A 27,640-nucleotide genomic window follows, 5' to 3' on the forward strand; every position below is an offset into this window, starting at 1 on the left:
TTAGCACAGAATCCTGGAGTCCTAGAAGGCTAGGTTACAAGAGATTATTCAGTCAAAAGCTCTACATGAGAGAGATGAAGAAATGGTACCAAGAATGGCAGTTACAGAAGTGCCTCGAAGGTCCGGGTGACTGCTTGGAATGAGAATGCTGAGGCGTTCCCGTTGTGGCTCAGTGGAAACAAATCTGGCTAGTAACCATGAGGTTTTGGCTTCAATCCCTGGCCTCCTCGCTCAGTGCATTAAGGATCTGGCGGTGTAGGTCACAGACACGGCTCAGATCCTGTGTTGCTGTGGCTGTGGTGTAGGCTAGTAGCTATAGCTGCGATTCGACCCCTAGCCTGGGAACCACCGTATGCTGCAGGTGCCACCCTAAAAAAAAAAGCAAAAAAAAGGGGGGGGAGAATTCTGATTTGGAATTTACATTGAAGATTTCTTTAAAAAAAAAAAACAAAAAAAACCAAAAAAACCCCGAACTGGAGTTCCTGTTGCGGCTCAGCAGGTTAAGAACCTGATATCATGTCCATGAGGATGTGGGCCCATCCCTGACCTCGCTCAGCTGGTCAGTGACCGTGGTGTAGGCCGGTAGCTGTAGCTCCGAATTGGCCCCGAGCCCAGGAGCATTGATATGCCACAGGTGTGCCCCCCCCAAAAAAAACCCCAAACACCAAAAAGCCGCCTCATTTGACTGAAGTAAGGCTTGTATGTTGTCATACAGGTGAAGTGGATTTCCTTGTAAAGGGGACAGCAAACCCCTTGGGCTTTCAGGTCAGGATCACCCTGCTTTTTCTGTCCAACGCAGAGGAGGCATGGAAATAGCCAAGGTAGCCGAGGCAAGTTACGGTAAATGTCTTCCTGGAAAGGAAAAGGCGATGCTGGCCCTTTTGTAGCCCCCGCAGCATCTTCGTAAACAAGGCATGTGGTTGTCACTGCACCTGCCTCCGGGGTTCTCTGACCTTTCAGCACAGGGTAGCCAAGAGTGAGGCCACGCGGGAGCCTAAGGCACCATCCGGATGCAAGAACCTCGTTGGGAGAGGGGCAGGCGGAAAGAATGGGAAAGATCTAGAATAACGAGGATAACTGTAACTATATGTAGGTCCCTGTGCTATGTCTGATCACTTGTCATGGAACATGATGGAGGGTCATGTCAGAAAAAGAATGTGTGTCTAGATGTATGACCGGGTCATTGTGCTGTACAACAGAGATTGACAGAATACTGTTAATCAATTATAAAAAAATGTTTAAAAAATCAACAGCGAAATCACTAAAAAAAAAAAAAAAATCATTAAAAATAAATGGAATAATGGAGAAGTGAAGGAAAATAGGAGGAGGAAACTTCATCTCTGAGGACCAGCATGAAGATCACCATGGCAACAGCCGGGGGGGAGTCAGTGATGCTCTTTGTCCACTGAGGATAGTCTCACCCTACCAGCCAGAGTGTCTGTTTTCTGAAAACAGAAACATTCTCAGGAGAGGGATCCCCTTGCAGCTCTTCTGAAGCTCAGCACATGTGAACAGTCCCAACTCTTAGGTCTTACTAGTGTAAGGAAAAAGGGAGTTCCCACTGGCGGGCAGTGGAAATAAATCTGACTAGCATCCATGAGGATGCAGGTTCGATCCCTGGCCTTGCTCAGTGCGTTAAGGATCTGGGGTTGCCGGGAGCTGTGGTGTAGGTCATAGATGAGGCTCAGATCCCACATTGCTGTGGCTGTGGTGTAGGCCAGCAGCGGTAGCTCCGATTCGACCCCCTAGCCTGGGAATTTCCATATGCTGCAGGTCTGGACTTAAAAAGCAAAAAAAAAAAATCCCTGTATTTCACCTTTGAAATGACTTGCTTTATTACCACACTAAAAACAGAAAAGAAAAGAAAAAAAAGAAAACAATTCAGTGTTTATATTAGAAAACCCATCCTTTGGTGACCTTCCACTTTTTATACAGGGCCTAAATGTGTATTTTTTTTTTTTATGCAACAAATAGAGTTCAGAAAGGTGGTCAGTAATTTGCTGATTGAATTATAGGAGGAAAGTGTGATTATGCAGTAGGACTTGGAAAGGTATAGAGCTCCTTTTAGGCCTGCATGTGTCTAATGCAGCCTTCCTCATTATAATTAGTCTTTGTTTTTTTATTTCCTGGGGGGAATAGGTTAGATTGGACCTGAATGCATCATTATATTAAACTGAACTTTCCTATTTCCTAAATCTAGGGCACTTGTGCTAGAACCAGGGTGACAAGCAGATACAGTGGGCATTTCCGTGTTACAGAGTCTTCCCACATCCTGGGTCGTAAGGCAGTTCCATCTCCGTTGAAGTTACACAGAAAAGCACAGTCACAAGATTAGCAAAGCTTTGCGGTGCATGGTTTTCCCCTCTAATATGCTGGGCTCCGTTCTGCCGTCCGAGTGTTTTCCATAATATAACCTCTCTGTAAAATTCATCTTTTATTTTCTCTTTACCCCTCTGGACTGGCTTTCTCTATTGCTCTAGTTACGGCAGGAGAAATTCCCAGAAAACAGAGAGCATAAAGTCAGATCTTCTTTGCGGGAAAACAGCAAAAGTAACCGCCAAGACTGGCTTACGATCCTGCAGCCACAATGTTATCTATCTCGTGTGCTTTACAGACTCCATCTGCGTGCCCAGCTTCGATCCAGGTCTCAACATGATGGCTGGAATCACCCCCATCAACCCCATGATACCAGGCCTGGGGCTGGTACCACCCCCTCCGCCCACAGAAGTGGCCGTCGTCAAAGAAATAATCCATTGCAAGAGTTGTACCCTTTTTCCTCAAAATCCAAGTAAGTGGTCTCTGTGAGAAACATTGGCTCATCAATTTAAATCGCTTCCCTTTTTTTTTTTTTTTTTTGAAATGTATAGTCTTGCATCCATTTTCATATGCAACTCAAAGTTTGCCCACGTGGGTGCACAGGATGGTCTTTCTGCAGAGGCCTTTGTCTCCAGATTAGAAACACACACGCGTCCCTGTGTCTCTCCAGGAACTGAACCGATCTCCCGATCCTGGCGTGTGTCCTTGGGGTGGTATATCCAGCATGAAGAACCTTTGTGCGTGTAGCTAAGTCTAGCATTTGCCACACTTGCATGCATCCCTCACACACGTGAGAGAGCAACTCTGAGATGCGTTTTGCTAGATGGAAAATGGAATTACTTTGGCAGTTAGCAACCTGGGGGCAGGGGCTGGGGGAGAGCCTGCATCTCAGAGTTTCTGGGCCAAATTGCCTTCACTGGAAGGAAACATACATTTGATGAAATAAATAGGGCCCCCCCCTTTTTTTTAATTTAGCCTCTACTACTAAGTTTACGAGCTTAAGTAGCTGGAGTTTTTTTTTTATTCATATTAATCAGTGTTGCCTTTTTAAAGTGGACTTTTCTGGAGATTGCCTTAGTAATCTCCATATAAACTAGGTAAAATGTTGTGACAGTATACATTTTATCTTTTTGTACAACCTCCCCCCCAATTTAATAGTTGGCTCATTTAAATGTGAATCTTTTTTTTTTTTTTTTAAGTGTTTTTTTTTTTTTTTTTTTTCTCAGGCCTGGTGTTTCCCAGGCCAGTAAGTAGCGCGCTGGCTCTCAGGCTCCGTGCCGCTCTGTTCTGCCTCCCAGACAAAGCAGATAACAAGCCTGGGTTTTTCATCATGCTGTCATTTCCATCACGCTTTGTACTGCGCGAAGTTCTTTTTTTTTTTTTTTCCTTTTTCTTTCCGGTTTTCTGGGCTTCTGTATTATGAAGGAGAAATGAAATTGTGCTCACATGTGCTTTATCTCTGTTGGCGGACGAGCATAGCCAGAAATGAACACAGAAAGTGAAAGCCAAGTTGGGGGGGAAGGGGGGACAGGCACCCCCCACATCCAGACAGCCCGCCATCCGTGTCAGCGGCCCTGGAAATTCATCCTGACTCAGAATGGAGACAGTTACTCAGGAAGTTTGACTTTCACCAGGTGGATCAGGGGAAAAAAAAAAAAAATCGAAAATGGATAAAAGGCCAAACCCTCTGTTTCGCTGTGATTCTCAGATCTCCCACCTCCGTCCACGAGAGAACGGCCCCCCGGGTGTAAGACCGTGTTCGTGGGAGGATTGCCGGAAAACGCCACCGAGGAAATCATCCAGGAAGTCTTCGAGCAGTGCGGGGACATCACGGCGATCCGGAAAAGCAAGAAGAATTTTTGTCACATCCGCTTTGCCGAGGAGTTCATGGTTGATAAGGCCATTTACCTTTCTGGTACTGTGCATCATATAAGGGCTTTTCCGGGCGCTTTGTGGCATTTTGTAACATTGAAGTGAGCATCTTCCCAGAGTTCCTGTTGGGGCTTAGTGGAAAGGAACCTCAATAGTATCCATGAGGACACGGGTTCGATCCCCGGCCTCAGTCAGTAGGTTAAGGATCCGGCATTGCCGTGAGCCGTGGTGCAGGTCACAGATGTGGTTCGGATCCCGCGTTGCTGTGGCTGTGGTGTAGCCCAGCAGCTGTAACGCTGATTCGACCCCTAGCCTGGGAACCTCCACATGCTGCTGGGGGGGAGAATGTCTTCTCTTTTGCTTCAAGGCACAATAAAGTCTTCAGAGTTTGGGGCTGGAAAAGGAGGACGTCTGCCCTTTCCCCAGAGAGCCAGGAGCTCTGTGTTAAGTCTGTGATCACACCTCCTGGCTGCAGGCATCATTTCCCACCATCCAAGCTTTAGGAATTTCGATTTTTTGTTGTTTGCTTGTTTGGTTTGTTTCTTTGGCCACAGGGGCAGCATGTGGAAGTTCCCAGGCCAGGGATGGAACCTACACCACAGCAGCCACCCAGGCTGCTGCAGTGACAATGCTGGATCTTTAACCCACTGCCCCCCAGGAGACTCCCCATGGAGTTTCTATTTACCGTTCTCAAGTTTGTATTAGATGAAAAGCAAATTTATGAATACTAAGGATTGCTATTATTATTGGATGTAATTCTCTGAGGGAACAAAGAACTCTCGCAGCAGAAATTCAGTTTTTCAGAAATGGTTCACGTTTTAGACCCCAGGGCACCACATCAAGACCAGTTCTTCGCAAAAAGTTGTCCTCAGGCCCAAGGGCAAGGGCCAATATCACTGCCCATTTGCTTAGCATTTAGCCCGGCTAAGCCCACCCCACCCACCCCTGCTTCTTTGGTGCCATTTATCTGGGAGGTTTTTACAGATGTTGAAATGAGGCCTAACTCTGCTTTCTACTCCGTGGGTGCTGGAGCATGTGTATGGAGCCTGTCAGCAAAGCCTTTTCAAAATCTTCTAAGAATTGTGGTGCTTGGCGCTCCCGTCGTGGCGCAGTGGAAATGAATCCAACTGGGAACCATGAGGTTGTGGGTTCGATCCCTGGCCTTGCTCAGTGGGTTAAGGATCTGGTGTTGCCGTGAGCTGTGGTGTAGGTCACAGACAAGGCTTGGATCTGGCGTTGCTGTGGTTCTAGCACAGGCGGGCAGCAACAGCTTCGATTAGACCCCTAGCCTGGGAAGCTCCATATGCCATGGGTGTGGTCCTAAAAGAACAAAAAAAAAAAAAAAAAAAAAAAAAAGGAAAGAAAAAGAATTGCAGCACTTGTGTGTGGCTTTAGAAGGATGTATTCTGTATTTTCGGATTTAACTCAGCTACTGTCCCTCTCACTCTCCATCTGTCACTCTGCATACCACCTCCCTCATCCTGGGGCAAAGCTAGAGTGAGAAAAGAATAGGAATAAAAGGAGTTCCTAAAGTGGCAAAGCGGGCTCGGCAGCGTCTTGGGAGCGCTGGGATGCAGGTTCAATCCCCGGTCTGGCACAGAGGGTTAAGGATCTGGCATGGCCGAAGCTGCAGCTTAGGTTGCAGCTGCAGCTTGGGTCTGATCCCCGACCCGGGAACTCCATATCCCATGGGGCAGCCAAAAAAGAAAAAAAAAAAAAAAAGCATAGAATAGGAAAACATTTCTGAACATTACTCCCAGCTTTCCAGAACTTCTGCAGGCAGCCCCTCTTACCCTAAAATTCTTTTGCAAATCCCAGGAGCCTTGGGGTTATTCCAACAGTGCAGATAACTTTCTGAGCTAGAAAGTGCCGTGGAGAATATTCCAACCTTTATTCTAGTAAAACCTGGCAAAGTGGGGGGAGGAACCTGAAAGCATTCCAAAATGGAGATGGAACACAAAGCATAGAACATGTGTGATTACAACACACGTATTTCTGACAAACTCTTGAGTTATAGCATCAGAATAACCTGTTAGACAAGCAGGGGTTCTGTTGAGTGGGTGGCGCTGGGATTCACATGCCTTGGGCCAGATAACCCCTCTCTGAGCCTCTGTTTTCTTTTTTCTTTTTTTTTTTTTTTTTTTTTTTTGTCTTTTTAGCTATTTCTTGGGCCGCTCCCGCAGCATACGGAGGTTCCCAGGCTAGGGGTCGAATCGGAGCTGTAGCCACCGGCCTATGCCAGAGCCACAGCAACGCGGGATCCGAGCCGCGTCTGCAACCTACACTACAGCTCACGGCAACGCCGGATCCTTAACCCACTGAGCAAGGGCAGGGACCGAACCCACAACCTCATGGTTCCTAGTTGGATTCGTTAACCACTGCGCCACCACGGGAACTCCTGAGCCTCTGTTTTCTCATCTGCAAAATCGAGGTAGTAACAGTTCTCCTCATCAGATTGCTGTGAGAATAGATCAAAATCATGGATATTAAGCACCTCGCAGGTGCAACATGGGAACCAAACAGTAAATGTTTGGTTTTTTGTTTTTCTCATTCTTATTTTTATTTTTTTATGGCCAGCCCTATGGCATTTGGAAATTCCCGGGCCAGGGATTGAATCCGAGCCACCGCTTCGACCTCCCCTGCAGCTGTGGCAATGCCAGGTCCTTTAACCCAGTGCCCTGGGCTGGGAATCAAACCACAGTGACCTGAGCTGCTGCAGCCAGGTTCTTAATCCACTGCTCCACAGCGGGAACTCTGTAAATGGTTATTTTTAAAGCAGATAGCCTGATGATGATAAAGAGGTTCTGATATTTGTTTCTCAGGAACCCTGCCCTGGGAATTTGGGTCCTAATCACGGTTCTACCAATATAGCTATGCCTTTACTCCCCTTGATTAAATGAAAGGGTTAGGAGTTCCCGTCATGGTGCAGCGGACGCGAATCTGACTAGGAACCCTGAGGATTCGGGTTCTATCTCTGGCGTCGCTCAGTGGGTTAAGAATCCGGCCTTGCCGTGAGCTGTGGTGTGGGTCGCAGATGCAGCTTGGATCTGGTGTTACTGTGGCTGTGGTGTAGGCTGGCAGCTGTAGCTCCAATTAAACCCCTAGCTAGGGAACGTCCATGTGCCTCGGGTGCAGCCCTGAAAAGCAAAAACTAAATAAATGAATGAATGAAAGGTTTAGAGGAATGCCTTTCAATACCCGACATAACACAATGACTATTTAGACTCAATCAGACAACTTATAAGACACGGCCAAGGGTGACCAGTCCCACAGTTAGGCACATGAACACCCCAAATACACATGCCTCTATGCTCTCCTCCTTCACGCTCTGACCTCAATCCTGCTTCTCAGCCGGGCCCCTGCCTGACTGCTCCTTGGTCTGCTCCTTGGCAGTGCAAGGAGCCCGCAGCAAAGGCCTCACCTGCAGCCTCCCTGCCTAGGGACCCAGGGAAATCCTGGTTCTGCCTGGGTTGCCCTGGGAAGGTTGCAGCATCATGCTGGGTAGATCCGATTGGCTGCTTGGGAGGGCCAAGAAGGATGGCAGCCCACCCCTTCTGTACGTGAGCTCTTGCAAGCCTGGAGCCCAGCTGGATGGCCTGTCTAATTTTAGGACCACAATCAACATTTGAAGGCCAAGCTAATTTTAGACTCAGCCTCATCAGGGGCTCTTTTAAGGCCTTACTGATGATGTTTGGGTGAAAGAGAGGGTGCTTGGGGGAACCAGAGATGTCTGGAAAGCGATGCTGTAGACCCAAACAGGAAAGTTGCTTGGCCGCTTGGGAAAGATGGCCAGTCTTAGGCCCTTGTGCCTGCTCAGCTGTCACGTATGTATCACGGCTGCCTGCTCACTTGTTTCCATGGCCTACAACCAAGATACACTCTGCCTTCGCATGAATTCTGCTCCTCTGTGATCAGATGTTTGCATTTTTGACAGGCATTGTTATGCCTTCCTTTTTTTTTTTAACTATATTTTTTGTCTCTTTAGGGCTGTACCCTCAGCATATGGACTTTCCCAGGCTAGAGGTTGAGTCGGAGCTACAGCTGCCGGCCTACACCACAGCCACAGCATCCCAGGATCCAAGCCTCGTCTGTGCCCTGCACCACAGCTCATGGCAACGCTGGATCCTTAATCCACTGAGCGAGGGCAGGAATGGAACCTGCATCCTCATGAATACGAGTGGGGTTCATTACCACTGAGCCGCAATGGGAATTCTTCTTCCCAGTTTTAGATGATCCCATTTCAACCTGGGAGTGAGCAGGGCAAAAGGGGAATCAGACACAAGATCTGTTTCATATTGGTAACGTCTCAAAGGTGTGAAGTACCCTTCCGGAGAGAAGCCAGCCTCTCCTGGGATTTTCAGCTGCGCTTCCACCCCAAATGCTACGATAATCCATTGAAATCTACCACACGATGTCTTGAGCATCAGCACAGCACGGCCCAGCATCTCACAGTGGTGTCTCGTTTACAAAGTCCCTGCACTGCAAAAGTGCTTATCTTGCTCTCTCTTCTGACAGCCCCTGACAGCTGGGACCCTGCTGGGACCTGAATTTATGTTTTTAAAAAATCTGAGTACCCCAAACGGAAGCGCCACCTCAAAGCCAATCCTCCTTCATTTGAAGGCAGACTGGCGGTCGGGTCGCAGTTCTGTTCGTGTTGATCTCTCTGATCAAGTGTCTGCTTCTAAGCATCCTAAGTTGGGTAGCTCACGGTAAATCCCCACAAGACTTCAGGTCCAGTTTTTTGATCCAGCTCTGGGCTCCTGCCTGGGCTCCTGTGGCCTTCCCAGATTGCATGGACAATTTGTGCAGCGCTGCGTGCCAGCTGAGGTGCTGGAGGGCTGTAAGCAAGGCCACAGCGAGGCCTCTTGATTGAAGGTAAAATATTCTCCTGCGTGCCCCAGAGGATAAGTGGAAATAAAGCAGCATTGCAAAATTGCCTTGGTAATTGTGGCTTTTGCAGCTGCCGAGGGGCGATGTGGGAGAACAGACAGAGCAGGAGCATTTTCCAGAGAAACGAAGCAATAGCCTGTGAGGGAGGTCTCGTGGAATTTACTTTGCAGGACTTTTTAAACATCACTGATACTTTTATTCATTCCCGCTCCACCTCTTTCTAAAAAGAAAGTTGGAGAGGCTATACAACGGCATTACAGTCAATGGAAAACAGAAAGTCAAGGCCATAGAGAAGGAGAGGCGCGGGGGAGGAAAAGCTCTGTGGCAGGTTTGTTGCTGAGCTTCCTGGAAGCCAGAGGGAAGAAGGAGTTAGGATAAGTGCCCTGATTTCCTGAGATCGGCCTCTTGGTGCCCCTGGCTCGGAGATGCCTCCTAGCGGGTGTGTTTCCCCCCAGATCCATAACAGGAGTGCCTTGGCAGTGTTTCCTGCTTGCCAGGGGAAAAGGGTAACAGCGCCCCACCTCCTATGGGATGGGTGCCCTTTGTAAGGGCAAAGAATTAATTGACAGCTCCCTCGTGCGCCTTGGGGACCTGGACCCCATGGCGCCCTCCCTGTGCCCGTGTGATGTGACCCAACGTCCCATTGGTTTCAGGCTACCGGATGCGATTAGGGTCTAGCACGGACAAAAAGGATTCGGGCCGCCTGCACGTGGACTTCGCGCAGGCCAGGGACGACTTCTACGAGTGGGAGTGCAAGCAGAGGATGCGCGCGCGCGAGGAGCGGCACCGGCGCAAGCTGGAGGAGGACCGGCTGCGGCCACCCTCGCCGCCGCCCATCATGCACTATTCGGAGCACGAGGCCGCGCTGCTGGCTGAGAAGCTCAAAGGTAGGCGCCCCTTCCTGCTCGCTTCCTCCACTTGCGAGCCAGCGATCGCCAGCCCCCAGGGAGACACCGCGATCCCCAGGGGCTGGCGCCCCAGGTGTTTCTCCTGTCCCTTCACTTGCTGACAATCATGTGACCAGGGTCACCTGGGCTTCCTGGTGCTGCCCGGACAGAACCCTGCCCCTTCCTAGCGGGCTCCCTGAATGTGTGTCACAACCACACTCACACAAAGGGAGGCAGAAGAGCCCTCCGCTTGCACCCCAAAGCAGGCTACTGTCTTCCCACCCGTGTTGAATGGGCCAGCGTCTCTTCTTCCACGGCTCGGTGGTCCAGGATGCCCCCCTGGTCTGTAGAGTCTGCATTTCCCCTGGGATCTGAACAAAGCCTCCACAAAAATATACCAGAAATGGTGCTGGGAGTCTGTGCCGGGCAGAAGGGAATCTAGGCTACAGGCCATTGTCTTCATGGATGGAGAGGGGGGGACCCTCCTAATACCCATGGAAGAATCAGGATTAGAGGCAAAACTGCTGCATTTCTTTGAATGTTTGCTGTGCTGCTTTCCCAGGTTTGAGGTAGTGGGAGATAACGGCAGGTTTTAGGACCTGCTGCAATGAGCTACAGGTGACAGGGGAGGGGCCAGGGTTATTTTATTATTATTATTATTATTAAAGTTTAGTTGAGGCGTTCGCATCATGGCTCAGTGGTTAACGATCCCCACTAGTATTCATGATGTCCAGGGTTTGATTCCTGGCCTCCATCAGTGGGTTAAGGATCCTGCGTTGCTGTGATCCGTGATATAGGTTGCAGACATGAATTGGATCCCGTGTTGGTGTGGCGTAGGCCGGCAGCTGTAGCTCCGATTCAGCTCCTAGCCTGGGAACCTCCATATGCTGTAGGTGTGGCCCTAGGGGGAAAAATAATGTGTAGTTGATTTACAATGTTTTTTTTCATTTTCTGCTGTATGGCAAAGTCACCTGATCACACACAGTTGCCTGTGCTGTACAGTCGGACTCCCTAGCCCATCCATTCCAAATATAACAGTTCGTATCCACCACCCCCCAAAGCCCCGGTCCATCCCACTCCCTCCCACCTCACCCCTGACAACCACAAGTCTGCTCTCCATGTCCGGGATCTGTTTGTGTTTTGTTGATAGGACCCTCTGTGCCATGTTTTAGATTCCACATGTAAGTTACATTATGTGGTATTTGCCTTTCTCTTTCTGACTGACTTCACTTAGTATGAGAATCTTTAGTTCCATCCAGGTTGCTGCAAAGGGCATTATTTTGTCCTTTTTTGTGGCTGAGTAGTATTCCATTGTATATATGTACCGCATCTTCTTAATCCATTCAACTGTCAGTGGACATTTATGCTGTTTCCATTCTTTACTATTGTGAATACCGCCACAATGAACATAAGGGTGCATGCATCTTTTTGAATGAATGTTTTGTCCGGACATATGCCCAGGAATGGGATTGCTGGATCATATGATAGTTAGGATGAGATGTGTGGATACTCTTTCAGGACTGATGACGTGTTTGACTCCCGCAACATGGGTGCATTGAGGCGCCTCAGCCCATTGGGCCTGTCGGGTTTGGATGAGCAAAACTTAGGTCGTGGTCAGTGGTCACATGTAGGTATTTACAGGTAAACCATTAACTGTAATATAAAGCCCACGACATGATTGTCACCCAACATAGGAGCCAGAGGCTTTGGGAACTCAGGGCCAGGTGTGAGTGGTGTTGCTGAAGCTGTCAAGAAAGTCTTCATAGGAGTTCCCGTCGTGGTGCAGTGGTTAACGAATCCGACTAGGAACCATGAGGTTGCGGGTTCAATCCCTGGCCTTGCTCAGTGGCTTAAGGATCCGGCGTTGCCGTGAGCTGTGGTGTAGGCCGGCGGCTACAGCTCCAATTGGACCCCTAGCCTGGGAACCTCCTTATGCCACGGGAGTGGCCCAAGAAATGGCAAAAAGACACAAAAAAACAAAAAAACAAAAAAACAAAAAAAAAAAGAAAGTCTTCATAGAGGAGGCAGAACTTGAACTTTGCAGGATAAACAAATTTTTTTCCCAGGAGAAGAAAGGACTTAAAGGCATTCTTGTCAGACGAGGCTGGAGCCTGAGGAGTAAAGCCAGAGAGAAGCAACGCGGAATTGGGCGCAGGAGGAGAAAGGCAGGTTGCCACCTCTGGGGATCACGAGAGCCACATGGACGTTTAGAAGAGTGAGGTGAAGAAGTCCCCGTTGTGGCCCAGTGGAAACAAATCCAACTGTCATCCTTGAAGATGGGGGTTCAATCCCTGGCTCTGCTCAGTGGGTGAAGGATCCGGTGTTGCCATGAGCCGTGGTGTAGGTTGCAGATGCAGCTCAGATCCGGTGTTGCTGTGGCTGTGACGTAGGCTGGCAGCGACAGCTCTGATTGGACCCCCAGCCTGGGAACCTCCATATGCTGCGGGTGCGGCCCTAAAAAGAGAAAATAAAATAAGAATGAGGTGAAGCTGGGAAAACGGTCTGAGGCCAGATGGTGAAACCCTGAGGGCTGCTGCTGGATTTGGGGTTTTATTCCATAAACAATGAAGAAGTCATTAGAGGTTTCTTGGGAGAGGAGAGATGTGATTGATCCTTTGCGTGTTTTGGAACCTAGCTGACAGCGTGTGAGGTAGATTGGATGTTTTCACTAAAGGAAACAAGAAAAGCTACCCCCAAACCTCTTTTAGGAAGATCAGAAGTTGAATTCGATTTCTTTAAAAAAGAATTAACCAAAAAAAAAAAAAAGACTCCTGCTTCTGGCCCCCCGTCCCCTGCTCTGGCCTTGGGGACCCCCCCAGTCAGATACAGTTGCCCCTGAAGTGCCCCCTTGAAACTATTGACTTGAAAGGAAAAAAAACAACACACATCATACAAGCTGTGGGTTGAGTTTATTTGGTGTCTTACTGAGGGCTGAAGGTCAGAGGGCAGCCTCTCAGCTTTGGGGACCTGCTGCCAAGAGGCAAGGGGGAGTTCCTGTTGTGGCCCAGCGGTTATGAACCCAGCTAGTATCCATGAGGACGCAGGTTCGATCCCTAGCCTCGCTTAGTGGGTTAAGGATCCATTGTTGCCGTGAGCTGTGGTGTAGGTCACAGATATGGCTCAGATCTGGCATTGCTGTGACATAGACCGGAGACTGCTCCGATTCGCCCCCTAGCCTGGGAACTTCCATGTGCCATGGGTGCAGCCCTAAAAAGACAAAATATATGTATATACATATACATATGTATACATGGCATATAAAATGCAAATGCAGACCTTCTCTCACTATTCCATTCAGACTAGAAGTCAGAAAGCGTGGGCAGAATGAGAAAGAACAGCATGCTCAAACAGGAAAGTTGATTTTGAACAAATAATATTTTACTATCCAGTGCATGATGTCTAGTAGCAGCTTAGGAGTTATATGGGCTAAACCTTATTCAGTCGTGGCCACACCTAAAAGTGACAAAAACTAGCACTTCCTGACCTGAGGAATTTCAGGAACGTTTGGCATCTACGTTACCTTCGTTTTCAGAACCCAGCACAGAAGTGTCTGTGCCTGTGAGACGTATACGGCATCGCCTTGCCTGCTCGAAGCTAGCAGATTGGCATGTCAATTTGGTGAAGTCATCCGCAAACCTTGCCATTTCAAAAAATATATATTTATACAGATGAGTATAATTTGCAGAATTGAGACGCTGCCCCTTTGCCAGGGACCGTGTCATCCCTTGTGGAGAGAACAGATTGGAAATTTTAATAGGTGGCAGTTACAGTAGAATGCACTAGCTGGGATGACATCTTAGGCAACAGTCAGGTAATATCAAGCTTGACAATTTCAACCCAAGCACAGAGCTTGGAATATAAACAGCATTTAATTGCTTCGGAAATTGGCTGCTTCGGAGAGGAAATCCACTCTGCTCTTTATAACGCTGCAAAGCCAGACAGGAGGAGGAAAGGAAAGCATTTCCCTGAAGATGATTTTCCTTGATGTGGGGGATATAAACGCCATCAAGACCTCAGGTGGAAAAGCCTGGATCAGAAGGGAAATGGAAATGCAATCTGAAAATACCTAATTGGATTTGATTTTTTTTTTTTCCTTCCCTGAGAAATCTTGCTATCTCAGGTTTATTACAAACATTTTTTTTCCCCCTACGTTCTGTGGGACTTGTTTGTCCTTACACGTTTCTTTTTGAAAATCAGCTTTATCCAGCCAAGTGCATGCTAGCCAAGTCCTTGTTCTAACCCACAAGGCCCTTCATATCCGGCCCAGTGTTAAAACCATGCACACAGTGATGCTCAGTAAATTCGTTCCTGTCTTTCTTCCTCAGCTGCTGGGACCTAGGAACATGCTGGGTTTCTGGTCAGCAGCACCGCCAGGCATGATGGGAAATGGAGGGCCATCATTCCATCATTCCGTTCACTCCGCAAGTATTTGCTGAGTTCTTTGCCTGGCACTGTGCTAAGCCCTGGGCAGGGGCTGGTGGTTGTGAGCGGAGAAAACAGCACACAAGCCCCTGCCTCACAGAGTTTAGGTCTCCCGAGTGATACAGGAAATTGCAAAGCAAAGCAATTCCCACTCTTATGCGCAGGACATGAATGTGCCATCCCAGGACTGACGGGCACCCCGGCTGGACAGTGGTGCAGGGTGAGGGACGGGTGACCTTCTAGGACCAGGTAGCCCCAGATCTAATGGCCACCGGGCCATCGGAAGTCGAAGGAAACATCGAGCGGGAATGGCAGAGCGTCTCGGGCTCTAAGCACCCAGCTTCGGTTCGGTTAATACAAATTCTAAAAAAGAAAATTAGCGGGCACCCTGCTGATTAAATAGACATTGTTTGGAGACAATTCAGCTTAATGAAGACTGACTGGGAAGTTACTGCTCACAGATCCAAAGTTTATAGCACGGCTTGGAGAAAGTGAGAAGGAGCTCGATACCACCATAATTACACTTTATTGGAAACAGTAGCACCAGGCAGAGGAGATAATGAATTTCCGTGTGTCTAACACAGACCGTCCACCCCTGGAGGAGCCCCGTGTTTGGACTGTGCAAAGAAGAGATTGATTAGACAGTAAGGAAAGATGATCTCCTAATTCACAGGGGATTTCTCCTGGCAAGAGCATTGAAAAGTTTTTTTGTGTACCCTTTCCGCCTCTGGAAAGCTTCGCATAATCTTTGATTATGTGGTGAAAGGAAGGGGTTTCTCTCTGCAGCAGGTGAAGTTTTGACAAAGCTTTGCAAGCAGTGTCCTTGGGATTCCCAGACATGCGTCGGTCCAGGACACACAGTCTCCCTGGGAACAGCATCCATAATTTCCGAGTTCGAGTCGCTGATTTGCATACAGGATGCCCCTCCCCACCCCGACCCCAGCCTGCCAGAGGCTGGATGTGGTTGCCAGCATTTTGCGGAGATGGTGGTCAATATTTATGGTTCTAAGAAAGTCAAAATCAATAATGCTGTGAGCCAAGTGGAAGTTCCATTAGCTAAAAGCCAGGCTTCCCTCTTAGGGCAAAGGAAATTCGAAGCCGGGGAGCCTGTTTGCGAATCACTGTCTCAGGCGTTGCTGACCTTCATAGAGGCAAGATGGGCCGTTTCACCTAGAAACCATTTGCCTGATCCCAAGGCAGGAAGACTCATTACGTGTTCATATTGCCTCCGCTGAATTTTCTCATTTTCACAGGCCCTGAATAGTTGGAGAGAGAGAGAAAGAGAGAGAGAGGGAGTGCGTGTGCCTCTGTAGGTATGTGTTAAGGATAGAGGGGAGTATTAACCGTTTGTACAGCCTTTCTGGGCTTTGAAGGAAAAGTGAGGAACCAGCCCTGTTGACGGTTCGTGGAGCAGCCAGAGAATGCAGACTTGTTGAGGGATGTCTGATTTTAAGGGACACATAGTGAAATTTGGGGGGAACGTCACAGTAGCTGCGTTCTGGCCGCCCTCGATTTTCCATTCTGCTTAGATCAATATGTGACTGCACACTAAGTGATTTCCAGCCAGCCAGAAAGCAGGGACACCTGTATAAACACATCATTCATTGGGGATGTGTGTGTGTGTGTGTGTGTGTGTGTGTGTGGTGTGTCCTCATTTCTTTGGAAAGAAAAGTGGTATAGAATGTCTTCCTTTTTAAAAACATCATTCTTTTATTTTTTTTTTTTTGCTTTTTAGGGTCACACCCACAGCGTATGGAGGGTCCCAGGCTAGGACCCAGGGGTCCAATTGGAGCTACAGCTGCCAGCCTACGCCACAGCCACCGCAACGCCAGATCTGAGCCTCATCTGCGACCTACACCACAGCTCACAGCAACGCCAGATCCTTAAGCCACTGAGCGAGCCCAGGGATGGAACCCACAATGTCATGGTTACTGCTCAGATTTGTTCCTGCTGCGCCACAACAGGAACTGCGAAAAAGCTTGTTCTTAAGACATCTTGTTTAAACATGGAATCTCTCTTCATGTTGTTCCTTCTAGACGCCCCCCATATATCAGGCTGTTCTGGCCCACCTCAGTTTTCACGTTCAGGGTTCATGGCCTGCCTCTTGTCCTGCCCATTGTTCTGAAATTCAGGACCAGATCACCCCCCGGACAAAAAGGGAGAAGAAATTACCTACCAGGTTGATACCTTTCCCCTTCCTTGTCTGCACATCAGTTTCATTAAAGTCCTCCAGGCGACCTTGCTGAGTCCCGAGTCCTGGGCTCCCTGTTGCACCCAGAGGCTTCTGAGACGACCACGACATGGGCTCTGCCTTCAAGGAGCTTGCAGTTCCTTGGTCCCTAGTGGATGCTGTAGCCGTGGACTCCTGACTATCCTACAAATATAAAATGAGCAGGCGCCCGTAATTTTATTTCACTCATTCATTCGTGAGAGAATGAGTAAGACGTTAACACTGGTTCAGAAGAAGGATTGCTTGGTGAAGATCTTATATTTTCTTCTCATTTGCATTATTATGGAGAAGAATGATTTGCATTGTTATCTGTTTTCCACAAATTATGTTCTGTCTCTAAAGAGCTGTAAACTAACCCAAAGCCAAGTAAAGATTCGCACCTCTGTGAAATCAGATCACCCCAGAGGGGTGGGTATGGAGCGGGTCCCCTGGGCCATGCCCAGCCGTCCATTGAAAGTATCTGTATTTCCCTCTGTGCCTGTTTCCAGGTCTTGGACTATTTCTTTGTGGGATGGAGATGCCAGGTGTTTAAGGAGCTCTTCTTTAAAGGGCGGTTGAGGGTTTGGTGACAGGGAAGCACAGAGTTTGTAAGTTCATATCAGACCCCTTCAGCGTTCTCCACTATGTCAGAAACCACTTTCTCTTTCAGGTTGTCATTATCCTTTTTTTTTTTTTTTTCCAATTTTTTTTATTATAGTTGATTTACAGTGTTCTGTCAATTTCTGCTGTACAGCAAAGTAACCCAGTTTTGTATATACATATGTTATGTGTCTATACATATATACACATTATACATATATACATCCATATACATATGTCCACATATGTGTGTGTTTATTTTTTTTTTCTTTTTCACATAGTATCTTCTATCATGCTCTATCCTAAGCGACTGGACATAGTTCCCTGTGCTGTGCAGTAGGACCTCACTGCTTATCCGCTTTAAATGTAACAGTTTGCATCTGCTAACCCTAAATCTCAGTCCATCCCCTTGCGCCTTGGCAACCACACATCTGTTCTCCATGTCTGTGAGTCTGTTTCTGTTCTGTAGATAAGTTCATCTGTGCCCTGCTTTAGATCCCTTTTAACTTAGATGAGCTCCTAATCCCTTTCCCTGGCTCCTGTTGAGTGATGCCTTCCAGCTCTTCTCCAGTTGCAGTGTGCATGTGAAACACGCAGACTTGGCTGCAGCTTCTGAGTCAGGAGGCCTAAGTAAGGGTGAGGCTACCCTTTCAACAAGCTCCCCAATGAGGCCCAAGCTTGGGGTCTTTGAATAGCAAAGATAGGAGTTCCCGTCATGGCTCAGCGGTGAACGAACCCAACCAGCACCCATGAGGACACTGGTTTGATCCCTGGCCTCGCTCAGTGGGTTAAGGATCCGGCATTGCTGTGCGCTGTGGTGTAGGTCGCAGATGTGGCTCAGATCCCGAGTTGCTGTGGCTCTGGTATAGGCCGGAAGCATTAGCTTGGATTGGACCCCTCGCCTTGGAATCTCCGTGTGCCGTGGGTGGGGCCCTAGAAAGACAAAAAGACAAAAAAAATTAATAGCAAAGATACCATATGAAGTTTTCAAAGCGCCTGCTCTGCACGCATGCTCAGTACACATGGAGGAGAGGAAAAGCGAGTGAATGCTGTGGCCGGGGACTCCTGACTATCCTACAAATATAAAATGAGCACACACCCGTGAAGTTACCAGAAATGAAGTGGGTAAGGATTCAGGTAGTGACACTGAAGAATGGGAATCGTTATACTATGTATTCCTCGCAGAGAAAGCTAACAACAGCTACTGCCTTCCCAGATTTAAAAAAGCTTTCCAAAAGATGTTTGAATCATTTGCTGAGCTGGTTAGCTTACTGTGGAAGGTGCTGCTTCTGTATAATTACCTGACATCACTCTTAACTTTCATCGCCAATGATAATAACCTCAGGTACCTGAAGGATAAAAGGACTAGCCAGCTTAAGCGCCATGGGAATATTTCTCTCTGGTAGACAGCGCGAAAATACTCTTTAACATGAAATTAAAATGTTTATTGCCAAGTGGTGTTTCCCAACTTGTGATCAGTGAATTTGTTGTAACTTTCCCGTACTAATCACTGCAAATCTATTAGACACAGAGCCTCGAGGGAATTCCCATTGTGGCTCAGCAGTAAGGGACCCAACTAGTATCCATGAGGACGCCAGGTAGGATCCCTGGCCTCGCTTAGTGGGTTAAGGATCCAGTGTTGCTGCAAGCTGTGATGTAGCTTACAGACATGGCTCAAATCTGGCGTGGCTGTGGCTGTGGTGTAGGCTGGCAGCTGCGGCTCTGATTCATCCCCCAGCCTGGGAACTTCCACATTCATGGGTGTGGGCGTTAAAAGACAAAAAAAAAAAAAAAAAAAAAAAAAGAGCCTAATGAAATAAATAAAGTACAAAGGGGAAAACGCAGAGTGAGCCAAAGATTGAAACACGTGTGGGAAGTCTTGTTGTCACATGACCCCCTCAGAACCAGAGACAGATACATAAACCGACAGTTACTGTACAGAGTGACGAGTGTTTGAATGGCAGGATATGTAGGGCACCGTGGAAACCCAGCAGTAGGCCTCATTCATGTTAGGGTTACAGGAGAGCTTCCTTTGTGAAAGGCACCTAGGCTGATCCTTGAAGGCAGCCCCGCAGGTGACCCAGATAGGATGCGCAAGTATATGCAAAAGTGTTTCACAAAGAGGACAGTGATGGAATGGGGGACGGATTGAAGGGGAAAATGCAGATCAGGGGAGGCCAGGGGGCAAGCATCTGTGGTATCCCGGATGTGACAGTATGAGGACACCGATCAGAAAACACTGGGCAATCTTTGGTGAGCAAAAGGTCCGTAATCTCTTCCTAATGTGCCAGTTTTCCCAGTGCTTACGGTGGCGAAGGCACATCTGCGTGTTTTCATTTCTAAAGGGCACCCATGTTCAGAGTTAGACCTACGCGTGTTCACTGCCAAGTATCAGGAATTGTTCTCAGTGCGTCTTTGGTGTGATTTCTACAAGCAGTGTTAATATTTTTCTGCATGAACTGCCGCAGTCCACATCCTGCTTAAATTAGTTTATATTGTTTTCTGTTTTCTCCGTGGTCTTTCCGCTGAATCCCAAATTGAATCTGCAGTTGGTTATTGAAAATAACCATTCCCTGGATTTCCTGTCGTGGCTCAGTGATTAACGAATCTGACTAGGAACTGTGAGGTTGAGGGTTCAATCCCTGGCCTCGCTCAGTGGGTTAAGGATCTGGCATTGCCGTGAGCTGTGGTGTAGGTCGGCAGCTACAGTTCCGATTAGACCCCTAGCCTGGGAACCTCCATATGCTGCGAGCGCGGCCCTAGAAAAGACAAAAAAGAAAATAACCATTCCTGATGCCCTCCTATAGCCATTCAGAGGGAGCTGCTGACGTGGTTGTAATTAACAAAGTCTGGTCTTACGTGGCAACAGATACTGACTAGACTTAGCAGTTGCGTGTTAACCAGTGTTCTCACAGTTAATTTGAATGTCAGCACATCCGTCCTCCATCAGCCTGCCTCAGAAAGTTCAGAAATGAGAACGAAATTGGGAGTTTTCAAAACTATGTACTAAGCCATATATATGTATAAATATGAGATACACAATATCATAGAGATTTTTAACTTAGATGTATACATAAAGAAAATGGAATTCTGCCTACTGTTTATTCCTTGTCACAATATTAGACAGTCTCTTGCCTGCTGACTTTTAAAATTGTGTATTCTGGAGTTCCCGTCGTGGCGCAGTGGTTAACGAATCCGACTAGGAACCATGAGGTTGCGGGTTCGGTCCCTGCCCTTGCTCAGTGGGTTAACGATCCGGCATTGCCGTGAGCTGTGGTGTAGGTTGCAGACACGGCTCGGATCCCGCGTTGCTGTGGCTCTGGCGTAGGCCGGTGGCTACAGCTCTGATTCAACCCCTAGCCTGGGAACCTCCATATGCTGCGGGAGCGGCCCAAGAAATAGCAACAACAACAACAACAAAAATAAAATAAAATTGTGTATTCTCAATTGCTTAATCCTAGGATTGTATTTTCTCTTTCTGAGAACAATTAATTAACTGTAATCTGCTGGTGAACTTATGCTTTAGGTCTAGGAGTAAAAAACAATAAGATTGGCTTGGCGTTCCCGAGGTGGCACAGCAGGTTAAGGATCCACCGTTGTCACTGCCGGGGCTCATGTCACAGCTACGGCATAGGTTCAATCTCGGCCCTGGAACTTCCGTATGCCCTGGGCGCAGCCAAAAATAAAAATGAAGATAAAAACAATTTGTTTTTTTTAAAGATCATCCGAACAGACATCTGTTTTTAAAGTTCAAGTGTGTTCTTCCTGACAATAAATTAGGGTGTTTATGAACTGAGTGACCACAAGCAAGAGGAAAAAAAAAAAAAGATGGGCCCCGTATGCGAGTGAAAGAAAGATGGAACCACATCGCTCTCTCTCCTTGGAAGCTCTGTAACAAAAACATCCAGGATTTTTCTTTGTGTGACGTAGAGATGAAAGTCACAGCCAAAGGGAAAAATGGTCCATGATGTCAGAGTTCTCTTTTTTCTTGTTATTTTTCAAAAGGAAAAAAAAAAAGGATTTCCTCTAAGCATTCGTGTGGTTTCTTCTGTCTTTTCGGAGGCCCATTCTCCTAACACATATTGGCAGGGAGAGAGGCAGAGAGTGTGAGGGAGGCGGAATTTATTCCGACTGTAAGCATCGCAGTGGGGCTCCCAGAAGCATAAGGCTAAATTATGGGCCTCTCCACGGGCTGAACGCAGTGTTAAGTTACGTGATGGATTCTATCTTATACAAGCCGCTCCGGTCCATGAAATGAGATAAGAACCCACTGCAGCTGGAGTTCACTGAGGGGTTGAACTTAGACTGAAATTCCAGAGTTAACGAAACCACATGAGCCAGCTATGGTGCTGAGCAAGTGCATGCTGGCTCCCCGTGAGCTGTGATGGGCAAGGAAATGCCAAGCTTTCCCATGCAGGGCACCCCGTGCACCCTCCCCAGGCCAGTTATCTCCTTGGGGTCAGGGTGTGAGGCCAGAGGGGCAGGTGTGCACAGGAAAAATGCTTGATTCCCCAAGCCCAGATTGGCACTGCCCAGGTGAGGGAGGGCCCAGGATGCTGGCCCAGCCTCAGAGCAATTTCCACCCTGGAGAAGACCGACCCCCCTCCACGGGCACTGGGCTGGGGGACTCTGCCTTCACTCAGTGCGTGTACCTCCTGGGCAGGCGGCAGCCGCAGCAATGAAGTTGTGCCCTGGTCTGGGAGGGGGTCTCTGGGAGCAAAGATGCTCCTGGTATTTCTCCAGGGCTGTGCAAAATTCACAAAGCACTCCGCGCAAATGCAGGCTTCGTGTGGTGTGTAAAATACTAACAACAGTGGTCAATTACGAAACATCTGGTGAGTCAAATAAAATAAAGAGCTTTAATGACCAAGTATGAGCCACCCTCTATCTGCTCACCTGGAGTGTCTATACATATATGGATGTATGCGTCTGTGTGAGTGTGGGTTATATCTGTAAACAATATATAGGCGTTCCCATTGCGGCTCAGGGGTAACGAACCCAGCTAGTATCCATGATGACATGAGTTCAATCTCTGACCTCACTCATTGCACTAAGGATCCAATGTTACCATGAGCTGTGGTGTAGATCACAGACATGGCTCGGATCCTGTGTTGCTGTGGGGTAGGCCGGCAGCTGCAGCTCCGATTCAGTCTCCAGCCTGGGAATTTCATACGCCACAGGTGCGGCCCTAAAAGGACAAAAAACCCCAACAATGTATATAGTAATATATAAACAATAGAATACACACACAGTGTGCAGGGGTGTCTCTGATTTATCTCCAGTGGCCAGAGCATGACAGGCACTTGGTATTTGTCACATCCATGAGTAAGAATCTAAAGCACTCAGTCTAATTTTGCTCCTTATTTTTAGAATTCAAACTCTCCGCCGTTTACTTGGAAAAGGCAGGAGATTTTTCCTTTTTTATTAAAAAAAAAAAGGTTTTTAGCAGTATAGTTAAGTTATAATGTGCTAGTTTCTAGGATATTTTTCTTAAATCCCATTTTCTCAGGGTAGGAAAAAACCCCATGAAAGGCTTTTGTCCTCAAGTTTGTCTGGAAAATACACAGTGAGCCCTCAGCAGTGGGTTCGATTGATGTTGTAATAGCTGACACACCACTTCCAGTTCTGATTAAATGAGTTACATTCACACTTGCTTTTTCTCCATCTACAAACTATACAACACGGTTCCGGTAACTGTGTGCAAACAGGCAAGTCTCTTGGCTTCTCTGAAATGAACTTCATCACTTATTTACAGGCGGAACCTCCTGCCCCCTCATCCCAGCCCCACCCCACCCCGTTCAAACCAAGTTCAGATGGGTTTCTAACAGCCTTCCAAAGCAAACACCGCTCACGCCAGGAACAGGTCCTCTTTTGTTGAAAGCAAAGAAATATTCTAATTTCGAGTTTAATCAAATCGGTTACATTAAACCTAAAGTGAAATCAGTAGAACAAGAATTGACGTATTCCTACTACCACCTTGGGAACAATATCTTACATTACACCCGCTTTTAAAAGTCATTTAATCTGTCATCCAAATCTTGATGACAACCCAGCAGATTCTAAGTCAGAAAACCAGTATCGCTGTGTGCTATTTCTGATGAAAGAGAAACGAAATGAACTGGCGAACAAATAGGTGAGTAACAGTTTTCCAAGCCAGTCTCAAGAAAGAGAAGTCTGGGTTTGATGGAAGGATGAGGTTCTTCTGTATTTTAAAGGATGCTCAGAACAGATACTAACTCACAGACTGAAAAACTTAGGGTTTTCAAATGAGACAGGTTGGGGACGGGGTAGGGAGATGCACTGAGGGTTTGGGATGGACGTGCGATAAAATTTGATTGTGATGATTGTTGTACAACTATACATGTAATAAAATTCATTGAGTAATTAAAAAATAATAATAATTTAAAAAGGATGCCCAGAACAGACCTTCTGCAGTCAAGCTCATCAGATTGGTAGATGAGAGCATGAACCACCTTCTTGGGTGGCTCTGCGGTGCAGTGGAGTTAGATGAGAAAAGAGAAGCTGAGTGATGATGGGGCCGTCGGTCGTGGGGAAGCTCATGGGTCAAGTTCTGAAAACATATCCATTGGGATGGACCGTGCTCTGCCTTGAGAGACGAACCAAAGCGGAAACCCAAATCTTGCCTCCGCGTGACTTGGGCATTTGGTGATTTTCCGTTTCCAGACGACAGCAAGTTTTCAGAGGCCATCACCGTGCTGCTGTCCTGGATTGAGCGAGGGGAGGTGAACCGGCGGTCCGCCAACCAGTTCTACTCCATGGTCCAGTCGGCCAACAGCCACATCCGCCGGCTGATGAACGAGAAAGCCACCCACGAGCAGGAGATGGAGGAGGCCAAGGAGAACTTCAAAAACGCCTTAACGGGGATCCTCACGCAATGTAAGTAACACTTGGGAGGGGCCATCTCTTTTGTTGTGAGTTTGCCTTTTCTTGTGTCCTCATTTTTTTTTTTCCCATTTGGGGGTAAGTAGTCCAGTAATTTCCCATCTTACTCCATATCGAATGGCAAACCTCATAACCTATGTCATGTCCTGGGGCCACTTGGAGCAGCACGGACCCCGCCCCCGAGAGCTTACTTCTCAAGGTGAGCAATGTTTCTGTAGCTTTTCGGCAGATCACCCAGTCCCGTCCCCGGGGGTGGGACGGACAGATGCTTCTGGGGATGCTGGACCCACCGAGAATTCACACCACCCCTGCAGGGCGGCCGCCCCCACCCACCCACCCACCTGCCCGGGGAGGGGGGGGGCGACAGTAGGAAGCAGCCCCTGATCACCTTTCCCACGTGGTCCTTTAGGAGGAGGTACCATCAGAAAAAGGATCCTTTATGGTGAGGTGAGCCTTGGCTGTCAACACGGGCAAGTCAGAAGCAGAGGTTTTTCTGCAGTGTTATTTTTTTATTTTTGGTTTTTTTTTTTTTTTGTCTTTTCTTCATTTGGAAAGCAAATCGCCTTAACCACTTAATGCCAGTAATTTTTCATGTCCGGATCCTAAATTGATGAGCAGGCATAAAGGAGGTTTTCTCGTAGAACAGTAGTCAGGGTAATTACCCAGGGCTCTATTTTTAAAAAAGGGCGTGTGTTTTTTGCGGGCGCTCTATCTGTGTCTGTGGTTATAATGCATCACGGCGGCTGACATGCCTTTGCGTGGTAAAAGCCACTGAATGACACTGTGACAGTCCCGTCGCTGTCTTCCACACCAGGTGCAGGATCCCCCACGGGCTGGTGGTCTATGCAATTTACATGTTCGTTGTGAGAATAAGTATTCTTTTCAGTAAGGGGATGTGCCAAAATGCCAATCACCTGTTTCATCAGTGTAAACCCCAGCAATAATGTACCCATCAGGATGAGGAGTGAGAAGGGCATGAAACAGCAGGATCTTAACTACAAATGTGTTTTAGGTGACTTTGTTGTCTAGAGATCATTTTGGCTGCAGCGTTAAATATCGTATAAGGAAACTCCCAAACATAAACTCTGAGCGGTGACCAAATACCAACCCACCTGGGACATCTGTCTTTATAGGAAAAAGAAAAGAAAAAGGAAAGACGGGAAAACAGAACTGCTGTATCAGTTCTGACCATACCAGAGGCATGGTCAGATGCCTTACCTAGAGTCCCCGGTGGTGAGCAATTTCCTTTGACCTGACTGCGCATGCCTAGCAGTTCTGAAGTTGTGGTTGTCTGGGCTTGGATCAAGTACTGATACCGAGACTCCCTTTAAAGGAGGGAAGCAGAGGATGGAGTAGTAGGTAGAGAAGGGTAGGGTGGGTTGCCGGCAGAGAGGAGCGGGAGAGAAAGGCCACACCATTCCAAGAATGCCATTCCTGCAAAGTTATGGCAAGAAGCCAACTGCCTGAACAGTAGGACGATGGCCGATGGCTGATTGCTGATTGCCTTTTGCTCTTTAGCCTCAGTTTTAAATAAATCCTCATTTCTGTGCAGTGTACAGTCCCCTCAGGCAGGAAAATCTCAACCCTTGACTCTCACAAGGAGGAGAGCAAGGCAGGCCACACTGTAGAATAAGGGAGGATTTTGGTTTTCTTTCTGGCAATAAAAAAGCACCTGTTGGAGATCTCTTCATGGCTCAGGGGTTAACGAACCCGGACTAGGATCCATGAGGATGCGGGTTTGATCCCTGGCCTCGCTAAGTGGGTTAAAGATCCTGCATTGCCATGAGCTGTGGTGTAGGTTGCAGACGTGGCTCAGATCCCAAGTTGCTGTGGCTGTGCTATAAGCCAGCAGCTACAGCTCCGAATCGACCCCTAGTCTGGGAACTGCCGTATGCCTGGGTGCGGCCCTAAAAACACAGACACACACACACACACACACACAGACACACACACACACACACACACAAAAGCACCTGTTAAAAACAAGCGTGGCTAATATTACACAGGTATGAGCTAGCCCAGGGGTGAAACCTGTGAGAGACAAAAAAGTCCAGCATGTGGGGTTAGAGACATCAGTGTTTAACTGCTGATAAAAGCAGAATTGGAGGATGGGGTTGAGATCTGCAGCAACGATGGGCCTCATGATGCTGGACCTGGGGGTTGAGCATCTGGCCACAGGCAGACGCGAGCACCGCAGGCTGCTTCTTCTGGAGCCTGCACCTGTGTGTATCACATAGCACGCAGAGAAGCAGAGGGGGATGAGTGCAGGTGACCCTTGATCAACACGCAGGGAGTTAGAAGCTTGGACCCTCTGCATGGTGAAGAATCTTTGCATAACTTTACAGTTGTGCCTTCCTATCTGCGGTTCCACAACCTCAGATTCAACCAACCACAGATGCAGCAGTATTGCAGTATATGTAAGTGGACCCATGCAGTTCAAACCCATGTTGTTCCAGGGTCTGCTGTGCTCTTGCTCCCTGAAAAGCAAGGCCAGGAATTTTGGAGAGAAATCCTGCTTCACGGAAACCACCAGACTAGAGATTATTATTATAGATATATTTAGGCACCTCATCTACAAAATATCAAAAGTGAAATTCTTGCTTTTAAGCTTTAAACTTGTTCCTCTTTGGGTTTTAACGTCCCCCTTTAATAAATTCTCAGACCAAAACCCTGTAAGTCCTTTTTACACCCACTGTCCCCCACCAGCAAAGGCCGCATCTAGGAAACCCATTGTTTCAACATGCAGAATTGACCCCCCTTTTCTTCCTCTTAACCACCACCATTCAGTGCAGGCCACCTGACCTACAGTAAGAACCTGGTATGTCAGCTAGATACTATGTCCATCTAACAGAAAACCCCACCACACTGTGTCTTAAATGAAGTATTTCCTTTTCATGCACAGTGAAATCTAGATTTAAGTGTCTATTGGCACTGGTTCAGTGGTTCAAGGCTGTTAAGCCTGAGGTTTCTGTGATGCTGTTAGCCTCCCTAGATGGGTAAGAGGGCTGCAGTTGCTCCTGCCATCACATCATTTTTTTTCACGGATTTGAATCACATAAGAAAAAGGGGAGGAAGAAAGAGGAAAGGGTTGCACCTGTAGAGTGGGAAAGCAAAACTGGCCCAAAGAGCCCCAGCAGGCTTCCATTTATGTCTCATTGTACAGAGTTATTATATGTGGCCATGCCCAGTGACAAGGAAAATAGGAAATGCCCTTTTTTGATTGGGCTCATTGCTCTCCATCATAAAACTGGAGTTCTCTGAGTAACGAAGGAGGGGAGAATTGCAGTTTCTGCTCTGTAATCCCTCCTTTCCTCCTTCACTCCAGCTCAGTCTGTTTTTCACACATTGTCTGATGTAACTCAGAGCCTATCTTCCCCACTTAAATCCCTTTGCACCTAAAATGACCTGCCTTCTCGCATGCCCAGCACTCTCCGGGCTTGCCTCTGTGTCAGCTTTCCCTCAACTCATGACATGTCATCCCCATCAGCTTCTTTTGCGCCGATCCCATCAGAGCTGCCTCCCACCTCTGAGCCTTTGCACA

At 47.7% G+C, this 27,640-nt stretch overlaps 1 protein-coding gene and 1 long non-coding RNA gene across 37 annotated transcripts in view; both read left to right on the forward strand.

The window, feature by feature from the left end:
• ENOX1 (ecto-NOX disulfide-thiol exchanger 1) overlaps positions 1-27,640 on the forward strand; it is a 658,487-nt gene that overhangs the window by 470,140 nt on the left and 160,707 nt on the right. For all 36 annotated transcript variants that reach the window (XR_014819514.1, XR_014819513.1, XR_014819515.1 and 33 more), the window contains 4 exons: positions 2,615-2,788; positions 4,025-4,231; positions 9,732-9,965; positions 23,881-24,093. Coding sequence is in view for 26 of the 36 variants with exons in the window: in XM_084981818.1 (XP_084837944.1) it covers positions 2,615-2,788; positions 4,025-4,231; positions 9,732-9,965; positions 23,881-24,093 (828 nt within the window). In the remaining 10 variants the exon portion in view is untranslated. The remainder of the gene's footprint in view (positions 1-2,614; positions 2,789-4,024; positions 4,232-9,731; positions 9,966-23,880; positions 24,094-27,640) is intronic.
• LOC146398590 (uncharacterized) lies at positions 13,002-18,647 on the forward strand. The gene is made up of 2 exons (XR_014819562.1): positions 13,002-16,137; positions 16,251-18,647. It is a non-coding gene; the product is annotated as an uncharacterized LOC146398590 (long non-coding RNA).

This window comes from Sus scrofa, chromosome 11, assembly GCF_054392235.1.
Source record: "Sus scrofa isolate SSC_HxYL_T2T_F1_AM1 chromosome 11, Sscrofa_HxYL_maternal_Yorkshire_Landrace_v2.0, whole genome shotgun sequence".
In the NCBI taxonomy this organism is placed as follows: Eukaryota; Metazoa; Chordata; class Mammalia; order Artiodactyla; family Suidae; genus Sus; species Sus scrofa.